This window comes from Macrobrachium nipponense, chromosome 15 (assembly GCF_015104395.2).
Source record: "Macrobrachium nipponense isolate FS-2020 chromosome 15, ASM1510439v2, whole genome shotgun sequence".
NCBI lineage: Eukaryota > Metazoa > Arthropoda > Malacostraca > Decapoda > Palaemonidae > Macrobrachium > Macrobrachium nipponense.
In genome coordinates, this window is record NC_087208.1 from 39,809,920 (window position 1) to 39,821,258 (window position 11,339).

General features: G+C 35.5%; 4 protein-coding genes across 4 annotated transcripts in view; 1 reads left to right on the forward strand and 3 right to left on the reverse strand.

Moving 5' to 3' along the window:
- Nucleotides 1-11,339, forward strand: part of LOC135227139 (pro-resilin-like) — a 212,272-nt gene that overhangs the window by 175,794 nt on the left and 25,139 nt on the right. The window lies entirely within an intron of this gene.
- Nucleotides 161-1,242, reverse strand: LOC135227120 (pro-resilin-like). The gene is made up of 3 exons (XM_064266996.1): nt 1,171-1,242; nt 737-817; nt 161-606 (listed from the first exon to the last, which is right to left on the reverse strand). The coding sequence occupies exons 1-3, from the start codon at nt 1,216-1,218 to the stop codon at nt 277-279; spliced, it is 459 nt and encodes a 152-aa protein (XP_064123066.1). The 5' UTR covers nt 1,219-1,242; the 3' UTR covers nt 161-276.
- Nucleotides 4,715-5,688, reverse strand: LOC135226922 (pro-resilin-like). Its single transcript, XM_064266602.1, has 3 exons — nt 5,627-5,688; nt 5,193-5,273; nt 4,715-5,062 (listed from the first exon to the last, which is right to left on the reverse strand). Exons 1-3 carry the CDS (start codon nt 5,636-5,638, stop codon nt 4,715-4,717), a joined length of 441 nt encoding a protein of 146 aa, XP_064122672.1. The 5' UTR covers nt 5,639-5,688.
- Nucleotides 8,521-10,350, reverse strand: LOC135227122 (pro-resilin-like). Its single transcript, XM_064266998.1, has 3 exons — nt 10,270-10,350; nt 9,092-9,172; nt 8,521-8,961 (listed from the first exon to the last, which is right to left on the reverse strand). Exons 1-3 carry the CDS (start codon nt 10,279-10,281, stop codon nt 8,632-8,634), a joined length of 423 nt encoding a protein of 140 aa, XP_064123068.1. The 5' UTR covers nt 10,282-10,350; the 3' UTR covers nt 8,521-8,631.

An 11,339-nucleotide genomic window follows, 5' to 3' on the forward strand; every position in this document is an offset into this window, starting at 1 on the left:
TTTTGGGGACTTAGTACTAATAATTTTAATGCACCGTTGACATTACAAGTGTCATTTATATAAGCTAAAATATCAACTGGTGCCTTTGGAATGACGAGTAAATCCATGAACTTATAATCATATGCTTGTCCAACTATCGACTAAAATGGATAAATAACAATTTTTGTTTTCTTAATCATTTATGATTTATTTCCATAAATTAGATATAAATATCCTTAAAACTTGTACAGTCGTTTCGTTCGTTCTTGTAGACCTTCAAGGATTCGGTTTCCCGATTTACTTGGATTCGTTGGAGTCAGGGGCGGCATAGAACCTCCTGGGAGCCTCACGAGACTCGAAGGATTCGTCGGAGTCGGGGAACTGAGCCTCACCGGAGTAGGTGACCTCAGCAACATATCCATCATCGCCGTCGACGTGGAAGGCCACCTTCTGCAGGCGACCGTCGGGGAGCTGGACGTAGTAGGATCCCTGGGTGTTCTCACCGTCGCGGGCTTCCTGGTGTCCGAATTCGTTGCTGGAAGAGTCGTCGCTCACGGCCCAGTTGAAGTTGTATTTGGCTTCGCCGGACTCGAAGGACTCGAAGGATTCCCGGGAGGCGGACGAGACCTGTTAAACGAGCAGAAACAGATTACCATTTGATCCTGAATATTAAAGTCAGTATTTGCCAGATAGTTTTCAAATAAAATCCAAAGATATTTATGCAATATTTTGAAGGATTTCAAAGGATAATACTCACCCTTGGAGGAGCATATCTGTATCTCTCGAAGCTGTCGTCAGAAGCAACCAGGGCAGCCAAACCCAACACAACCAAGATAACCTGGAAATATAATTGTAAGAAATTCTATAGAGACATAATTCTAAATTCAGTATACTGAAAGTAAAGAAACATTAACAATGATGTTATAGTTTTTATCATCTATCCAAATCAATAAGGAAAACTGTCTTATACTTATGTTACGACCCATAATCTTTAAAATGTTTCTCTAGTGTTGTCAAATGTATATGAGTTTGTCCTGAACAGATGTGACAACGAGAATAATTACCTGACACGACCCAATACAAAATTCATTTACTCACAAGTACCAAAAAACTTAAAACCTATCACCCAATTTGCATATTATATATCCACCTACAATTGTTTTAAAACCAACCAAATCACTTTAGAACTACCTTAGAAACCATGTTGTTTAAACGAAGCCTAAAAGTGACTGTTAACATATCCTGGTCACTCGCCCAATATATATATGCGCTCAGGTCAGGTGGGCGGGGCTATGCGTTTGTGTGACCCAGCGAGTTTCTTTTTTTTTCCGAAATGTTGCTTCATAAGATTAGTCAATCTCTGAACTCGAGGACACTAAAATGAGAGCAATATTTAGAAGAGATTGTCTAGCTAGAAGATGGACAAGGTTAGAGACGAATAGAGTCAATTAGATCTTTTCTGGTTTTGTTTTAAACCAGCACAGGTGAGTTTAATTAGCATTGGTAATACAGACTACAAGTCTAGAATTTTGAAAAAAATGGTACGAAATTGTAATATACCTCTCAATGATAATGGAAAAGGCAATATTTAGAGGAGAATGTTTAGGTAGAAGATGGACGACGTTAGAGAGGAATAGAGTCAGTTATATTATGTTACTTGTCTGATTTTTTGTAATTAGCACAGGTCAGTTTAATGATTATTGGTGATACAGGCTAAAACACATATTTGAGAAGAATGGGTGAGTATAATGATCATTGGTAATGCAAACGAAAACACATCAGTTTGTGAAGAATGGTACGAAATTTCAATATACTGTTAATTGAAAATGTATAACAATAGATAAATATTGATTAAATTTTTTTTTTTATCCGGTACGAAATTTCTGGTAAATCGTCCAAAACAGAGAAAATTTTAATAAATGAACAATTCTGTAATTTACTTATATTTTTTACTATTTATCTATAAATTTCTTAATTTAATTTTCTTTAACTGAAAAATTATATTAAAACTTATGTGACCATCTGAACGTTGATTAACATAAGTAATTTGTCAAACTCCTTTCAATCCCAATTCTAGGTTCAGAGTAAAATGGTTCTGATATCTATTGTAGAGGAGTAAAGGACAGTGCAGTGACACAGGTGGTATCTTGAACCTTTCGTTTCCTCATCATGATTCTTTTGTAATTTGGAACTTGAAGGTCTGTTTCATTATTTTCGAAATTATGTAATGTAAAATTTCATAAAATCATAAAAATAAGAAGTGTATGAATATTGCAGACTAATTAGGGGGATCTTGACACAATATTTTAAATCAATTGGTTCAGCCATTCTTGATTTTTAGGAAAAACTGATTTGGCTAATATTGATACTAATATTATTATCATTGTTATCATTATTATTATTGGTGTAGTTCACTGTTGCGCCAAGGCCATTAAATGACAAAATATTAGAAACTGTTTGGCTAATTAGAGTATAATTAAAAATATCCATTGAAAGTACATAAGTTACCTTTCAAACGATATATCTGGATTTGTGTTTTTAATGTTTTACATTTTTTGGCTCTGTGACCTTGAAAAAAGGTCAGTGTCATGATCATTCGGACCACGAGATCAGGGATTCGATGACAAAGTGGGATTGGTAATCTAATAAGTAATAATAATAATAATATAACTAAAGTAATGAATAAAATAAAATAAATAAAATTAAATAATAAAATAATGAGTGATACTTTCTTCTTGAGTATCACTCATTGATGTCGTAATACCATGGGACACCAGAGTTGAAGAGAAAGAGGGAAAAGGGATGGATAAGTATCAAGATCTGAAAATAGAAATAGAAGAATATGGGATATGCCAGTGGAAATTGTACCCATAATCATAGGAGCACTAGGCACGATCCCAAGATCCCTGAAAAGGAATCTAGAAAAACTAGAGGCTGAAGTAGCTCCAGGACTCATGCAGAAGAGTGTGATCCTAAAAACGGTGCACATAGTAAGAAAAGTGATGGACTCCTAAGGAGGCAGGATGCAACCCGGAACCCCACATTATAAATACCACCCAGTCGAATTGGAGGACTGTGATAGAGCAAAAAAAAAAAAAAAATAAAAAAAAAAATAATAATAATAATAATAATAATAATAATAATAATAGGTGTGTTAAGACATCAACGCAGGAAACTGGTGCAAAGCCTGCCGCCTCGCCAAGAAACACACGAACAGGGGTGACCTGGGCCAGGATTATCCTGACCTGACCAACACTTAGAAGAATCCGCTTTGTTACCAGTTTTCCTGCATATATATACATATATATAAATACATACTATATATATATATATATATATATATAATATATATATATATATATATATATTATATATATATATATGTTACCACCACGAAGACACCTCTCTGGAGTGGCGTTTAAAGGTCCACCCTCTTGCCAGTTTTCTGAACCAACAACTTTACACACGTGAGGGACAGACCTCTGAATGTCTTTGGGACGAACCCTGAGGCTATAATTATAAGATTATAGGGATTGTTTTTCATTTCATTTCCAGGTATTTTCAATCTCTCGCATATTTCGGTCCGCTTCGGATTTGTCCTCTGTCCATCTCTTCTCCACAACCTATGAACGATAACATACTTTTCTTCATCTCTTTTGTTTACAAAGACTTACCGTTCTACGTATAGCCCAGTTATTGTAAAAACAAGTTTTCAAAATGTTGATAAACAATGTTAATGAGGACATGAGAGGTATCGTGATTGCTTTGCAAAAGGGTGATGTGGCATATGATGATTTTGATCTTCCAGCAAAGAGAGAGAGAGAGAGAGAAATGTCTCCAAAAATACCGTGACCACCGAAAGTGCCCCTGGAGAAAGTCTTCAAGCTGCTTATATGTGGTTTTAAAAGCACATGGAGCTGCAGGACTGATGAGGGATTCAGAGTAGTATCTGAAAGTCTCTCCTTATCATTTTAACTCTGTGCATAAATATTTTTAGCACTACAGTGGCTTTTAGTTCTCATTTGATAATAATAATAATTCTAATAATCTTACTTTAATGGGCGTTATGTCTGGCCATCCGTCCATCTGCCATTCAATCACGGTCAAACGGCTGGTCCGATGGGCATGAAACTTGGCAGGGTTATAGTGGTGACCCCTAACATGGTTTTATAATGGGGTTTCATCCTACTTTGCCCGCCCCTCCCCACCGAAGGGGGTGCGAGGTGAGAAGGGATTCCCTGAAACGGAGCTGGTCTGCCCGTGAAACGGGGCTGGCTATGTCCGTAGACATAGTTACATCACGAATTTATCATACATAATTTCTGTATACATATGTTTGCTATAAATAATAATAGTGACTACATTTTTTGTTTGGATCTATGGAGTGAATGTAATTTTTCATTCATATTTGTAAAGTATTCGCCTTGTAGTCCTCATGGAATTCAAACAATTTTTCAGAAATCGTCAATAAATATAATGGCCAAGTTTCTATCATTTCTAGTTTTAGATTCAAAGAAATTTCGAAGCATTTCTCGTGCTCAGTATCTGCAAACAGAATTTTAAGATGAGAATAATTAGTTTAGAACTAATCAATTAGTTCTAGAGAGGAACAAAGAAAGCATTTGAATAAATGACGCTTATGATTTATTCGAATAAATTAGATATGTATAAATTATCGAGAAACATTTGCAAAAAATCGTTTCGTTCGGTTTCGGCGGGTCGACCAATAATATGATCACGCTTTCCAGATTTGTACTTGGACCGTTGAGGAGTCGGGGGCGGCATAGTACCTCCTGGGAGCCTCACGGGACTCGAAGGATTCGTCGGAGTCGGGGAACTGAGCCTCACCGGAGTAGGTGACCTCAGCAACATATCCGTCATCGCCGTCGACGTGGAAGGACACCTTCTGCAGGCGACCGTCGGGGAGCTGGACGTAGTAGGATCCCTGGGTGTTCTCACCGTCGCGGGCTTCCTGGTGTCCGAATTCGTTGCTGGAAGAGTCGTCGCTCACGGCCCAGTTGAAGTTGTACTTGGCTTCGCCGGACTCGAAGGACTCGAAGGATTCCCGGGAGGCGGACGAGACCTGTTAAACGAGCAGAAACAGATTACCATTTGATCCTGAATATTAAAGTCAGTATTTGCAAGATAGTTTTCAAATAAAATCCAAAGATATTTATGCAATATTTTGAAGGATTTCAAAGGATAATACTCACCCTTGGAGGAGCATATCTGTATCTCTCGAAGCTGTCGTCAGAAGCAACCAGGGCAGCCAAACCCAGCACAACCAAGATAACCTGGAAATATAATTGTAAGAAATTCTATAGAGACATAATTCTAAATTTAGTATACTGCAAGTAAAGAAACATTAACAATGACATTATAGTTTTTATCGTCTATCCAAATCAACAAGGAAAACTGTCTTATACTTATGTTACGACCAATAATCTTTAAAATGATTCTCTAGTGTTGTCAAATGTATATGAGTTTGTCCTGAACAGATGTGACAACGAGAATAATTACCTGACATGACCCAATAAATATTCATTTACTCACAAGTACCAAAAAACTTATAAACCTATCACCCAATTTGCATATTGTATATCCACCTACAATTGTTTTAAAACAAAGCGAATCACTTTAGAACTACCTTAGAAACCATGTTGTTTCAACGAAGCCTAAAAGTGACTGTTAAGATATCCTGGTCATTCGCCCAATATATATGTGCGCTCAGGTCAGGTGGGCGGGGCTATGCGTTTGTGTGACCCGGCCGAGTTTCTTTTTTTTTCCGAAATGTTGCTTCATAAGATTAGTCAATCTCTGAACTCGAGGACACTAAAATGAGAGCAATATTTAGAAGAGATTGTCTAGGTAGAAGATGGACAAGGTTAGAGACGAATAGAGTCAATTAGATCTTTTCTAGTTTTATTTTAAACCAGCACAGGTGAGTTTAATTTGCATTGGTAATACAGACTACAAGTCTAGAGTTTGAGAAAAATGGTACGAAATTGTAATATACCTTTCAATGATATTGGAAAAGGCAATATTTAGAGGAGAATGTTTAGGTAGAAGATGGACGACGTTAGAGAGGAATAGAGTCAGTTATATTATGTTACTTGTCTGATTTTTTGTAATTAGCACAGGTCAGTTTAATGATTATTGGTGATACAGGCTAAAACACATGTATTTGAGAAGATTGGGTCAGTATAATGATCATTGGTAATGCAAACGAAAACACATCAGTTTGTGAAGAATGGTACGAAATTTCAATATACTAATAATTTTTTTTAAATCCGGTACATAATTTCTGGTAAATCATCCAAAACAGAGGAAATTTTAATAAATGAACAATTTTGTGATTTACTTATATTTTTTACTATTTATTTATAAATTTTTAAATTTAATTTTCTTTAACTGAAAAATTATATTAAAACTTATGTGACCATCTGAACGTTGAATAACATGAGTGATTTGTCGAACTCCTTTCAATGCTAATTCTAAGTTCAGAGTAAAATGGTTCTGATATCTATTGTAGAGGAGTAAAGGACAGTGCAGTGACACAGGTGGTATCTTGAACCTTTCGTTTCCTCATCATGATTCTTTTGTAATTTGGAACTTGAAGGTCTGTTTCATTATTTTCTAAATTATCTAACGTAAAATTTCATAAAATCATAAGAATAAGAAGTGTATGAATATTGCAGCCTAATTAGGGGGATCTTGACACAATATTTTAAATCAATTTGTTCAGCCATTCTTGATTTTTAGGAAAAACTGATTTGACTAATATTGATACTAATATTATTATCATTGTTATCATTATTATTATTGGTGGAGTTCACTGTTGCGCCAAGGCCATTAAGTGACCAAATATTAGAAACTGTTTGGCTAATTAGAGTGTAATTCAAAATATTGATTGAAAGTACATGAATTACCTTTCAAGCAATACCTGGACTTGTGTTTTTAATGTTTTGCAATTTTTGGTGCAGTGACCTTGAAAGGAGGTCAGTGTCATGATCATTCGGACCACGAGATCAGGGATTCGATGACAAAGTGGGATTGGTAATAATAATAATAATAATAATAATAATAATAATAATAATAATAATAAATAATAATAATAATAATAATAATAATAATAGGTGTGCTAAGACATCAACGCAGGAAACTGGTACAAAGCCTGCCGCCTCGCCAAGAAACACACGAACAGGGGTGACCTGGCCCAGGATTATAATCCTAACTCGACCAACACTAGAAGAATCCGCTTTGTACCAGTTTCCTGCATATTTTTTTTATATAAATATATATAGTTTTACACCACGAAGAGACATCTCTGGCGTGGCGTATAAAGATCCACCCTCTTGCCAGTTTTCTGAACCAACAAATTTACACACGTGTGTGACAGACCTCTGAATGTCTTTGGGACGAACCCTGAGGCTATAATTATAAGATTATAGGGATTGTTTTTCATTTCATTTCCAGGTATTTCAATCTCCTCCCTATTCGGCCCCGCTTCGGATTTGTCTTCTGTCCATCTCTTCTCCACAACCTATGAACGATAACATACTTTTCTTATCCCTTTTACAAAGACTTTCCGTTCCACGTATAGCCCAGTTATTGTAAAAACAAGTTTTCAAAATGTTGATAAACAATGTTAATGAGGACGTGAGAGGTATCGTGATTTCTTTGCAAAACGGTGATGTGGCATATGATGTTTTTGGTCTTCCAGCAAAGAGAGAGAGAGAAATGTCTCCAAACATACCGTGACCACCGAAAGTGCCCCTGGAGAAAGTCTTCAAGCTGCTTATATGTGGTTTTAAAATCACCTGGAGCTCCAGGACTGATGAGGGATTCAGAGTAGTATCTGAAAGTCTCTCCTTATCATTTTAACTCTGTGCATAAATATTTTTAGCACTGCAGTGGCTTTTAGTTCTCATTTAATAATAATAATAATTTTAATAATCTTACTATAATGGGCATTACATCTGGCCATCCGTCCGTCTGTCATTCAATCACGGCCAAACGGCTGGTCCGATAGGCATGAAGCTTGGCAGGGTTATAGTGGGAACCCATAACATATATTATAATGGGGTTTCATCCTACCTAGCCCTCGCCCCCTCCGAAGAGGGTGGGAGGTGATAAGTGATTCCCTGAAACGGAGCTGGTCTGCCAGTGAAACGGGGCTGGCTATGTCCGTAGACTTAATTACATCACGAATTTATCATACATAATTTCTGTATACATACGTTTGGTATAAATAATAATAGTGACTACATTTTTTTTTTTTTTTTTTGGATCTATGGAGTGAATGCAATTTTTCATTCATATTAGTAAAGTATTCGCCTTGTAGTCCTCATGGAATCGAAACCATTTTTCAGAAATCGCCTATAAATATAAGGGCCAAGTTTCTATCATTTCTAGTTTTAGATTCAAAGAAATTTCGAAGTATTTCTCGTGCTTAATATCTTCAAACAAAATTTTGAGATGAGAATAATTAGTTTAGAAGTACTCAATTAGTTCTAGAGAGGAACAAAGAAAGCATTTGAATAAATGACGCTTATGATTTATTCGAATAAATTATATATGTATAAATATCGAAACATTACTAAAATCGTTTCGTTCGGTTTCGGTCGACCAATAATGATCAGGTTTCCAGATTTACTTGGACTCGTTGGAGTCAGGGGCGGCATAGAACCTCCTGGGAGCCTCACGGGACTCGAAGGATTCGTCGGAGTCGGGGAACTGAGCCTCACCGGAGTAGGTGACCTCAGCAACATATCCGTCGTCGCCATCGACGTGGAAGGACACCTTCTGCAGGCGACCGTCGGGGAGCTGGACGTAGTAGGATCCCTGGGTGTTCTCACCGTCGCGGGCCTCCTGGTGTCCGAATTCGTTGCTGGAAGAGTCGTCGCTCACGGCCCAGTTGAAGTTGTATTTGGCTTCGCCGGATTCGAAGGACTCGAAGGATTCCCGGGAGGCGGACGAGACCTGTTAAACGAGCAGAAACAGATTACCATTTGATCCTGAATATTAAAGTCAGTATTTGCAAGATAGTTTTCAAATAAAATCCAAAGATATTTATGCTATATTTTGAAGGATTTCAAAGGGTAATACTCACCCTTGGAGGAGCATATCTGTATCTTTCGAAGCTGTCGTCAGATGCAACCAGGGCAGCCAAACCCAACACAACCAAGATAACCTGGAAACAATATGGTTGAATATTCTAGAAATATGGAAGAGGTCAATATTCAGCTTTCATTGTAATAGTATTACTGAAGTATGGACAATGAATTATGTAATGTTGACTCACCAAAATGGTAACCGCAGTTTTCTTGTTGACAGCAATTCATTCAATAATGAACTAATATAAGAACCAAAACAAGTTGAACTTGGCAGAAAGGTTTAAACTTTATCTTCTTAAGGTGCCAAGGTGAAATTTCTCTCTCTCTCTCTCTCTCTCTCTCTCTCTCTCTCTCTCTCTCTCTCTCTCTCTCTCTCTCTTTAAGAAAAATGAAATTGTGTAATCGATTTGGATGAGTTATCTTAATGAGTTATGCTTGAAGTTTACTTGTATTATGCGATCGAACCAAGACAATCTTTATCTTGAAAGGAGATGAAAATATATCAAAAGATATAAATATTTTTGTACTGAAGGCTTTCTGGACTGATTTCAATTCAAGAGAATAAGTTTATCCTAACTAATAATAATAATAATAATAATAATAATAATAATAATAATAATAATAATAATAATAATAATAATAATAATAATAATAATAATAATAATAATAATAATAATAAGGAACCTCCGAAACGAGGCTATAATATTGACAAATAAAAGCCACAGTAGTGTTAAAATATATTATTGTATAATGCTAAAGATTACTAAGAGAGACTTTCGGATACTGCTCGGCGTCCCTCTTCAGTCCTCCTAGTAATTTTTAGCATTGTACAATAATATATTTTAACAATACAGTGGCTTTTAATTGTCAATAATGATCATGATATGGGAGAGTATATTAAATTAGATAATGCATGAGTGGGTGATACCTTAACATCAAAATTGTAAAGTGTCAGGAAATATATACTGATATCTATTCATTCAGTATATATTTAAAAAGGAAAAGCTATTTTAAACAATATATAAAAAAAAGCATCATACACTGCAAACAATCTGACTTAATTAACCACGAAAGATAGCGATTCATTGAGAAACTAATGACATCCAAACTCTATCTCTAACGAGCTCGGTCTTCCAACATGAACCCCGAGAGAAGTAGTCAAACCCCAATTTACCTTAGAAACCATGTTGTTGTCGTAACCTCGTCTCAGAGCGGGACTGTTGTGGTGTCCCGTTCGCTGCCTCAATATATATACCCAGCCAAGGTAGGTAGGTGGGGTTGTTCTCTGCCACCAAGTGAGTTTTTTTCTAATGCTGCTACTTGGGATGAGTCAATCCTTTTACGTGCACAAATATCAACAATGAGGACAAAGAAAAAAATGTAGATCGTCTGCAGGGAGAGGTCAAGGTGGAGGAAGAGTTAGGTTTATTATATTAATTACCAGCTTTTTTATATTTTATTTTAGATATTCCTCTCAAGTTCCGCGAAACGATGACAAGAAAAAGATTTAATTTCAGACTGAGGAATAAAGTAAGATCAAAATTGTGTTGTTCAAATAACGCCAATAGATAAAAAAAAAAAAAGGTGGCGATATAAATCTTTATAACGCTTTAATATTCTTCGTCTTCAGTTATTGGCCAAGATGCATTATTTTTCATTACTTTTACTATTTTATCGTGTACATAGAAGGCCATATGGATGTTCTATGAAATAATACAGAAAAATATTTTTTTTTAAAAATCAAAGACAAAAAGATGCTTTTGCATCTTAATTAATCCTGAATAAAAAAAATCGACGTTATTTTGAGAGAGATATTAGCCAAGATGCATTATTTTTCATTGCTTTTACAATTTGATCTTGTACACTGAAGGCCATATGCATATATTCTATACAATAATACAGAAAAAAATAAAAAATTAAAAGATGTTTTTGCATTTCAATTAATCCTGAATAAAAAAAACTTGAAGTTGTTGTAAAAGAGAGAATAAAAAGTAACCGATTAAATTAAATTAGTAAATTAGATTTTGTGGCTCGGAGTAATTAAAAAAATTCAATTCATGAAATTGTTTAAACATTACAAACCTAAGTAAAAGACATATATAACTTCTAATTACATTAAGAAAAGGTCATATTAAAATTTCTTCACAAAGTGTAAGGAAAACAATTGTCCTCGTTTAAAGTATAGAGTATTCCAGGTTTTATATTTGTAACAGTTTTATTGCATAAACTTTAGATATTCATTGT

What these genes read in the sequence shown, in the direction of transcription:
- LOC135227120 (XM_064266996.1), bottom strand. Translation starts at nt 1,218, where the DNA reads ATGTTAACAGTCACTTTTAGGCTTCGTTTAAACAACATGGTTTCTAAG. An exon ending in TAAACAACATGGTTTCTAAG is followed by an intron (nt 818 to 1,170) that starts GTAGTTCTAAAG and finishes TTATATTTCCAG; the next exon opens with GTTATCTTGGTTGTGTTGGG. An exon ending in ACAGATATGCTCCTCCAAGG is followed by an intron (nt 607 to 736) that starts GTGAGTATTATC and finishes CTCGTTTAACAG; the next exon opens with GTCTCGTCCGCCTCCCGGGA.
- LOC135226922 (XM_064266602.1), bottom strand. An exon ending in ACAGATATGCTCCTCCAAGG is followed by an intron (nt 5,063 to 5,192) that starts GTGAGTATTATC and finishes CTCGTTTAACAG; the next exon opens with GTCTCGTCCGCCTCCCGGGA.
- LOC135227122 (XM_064266998.1), bottom strand. An exon ending in ACAGATATGCTCCTCCAAGG is followed by an intron (nt 8,962 to 9,091) that starts GTGAGTATTACC and finishes CTCGTTTAACAG; the next exon opens with GTCTCGTCCGCCTCCCGGGA.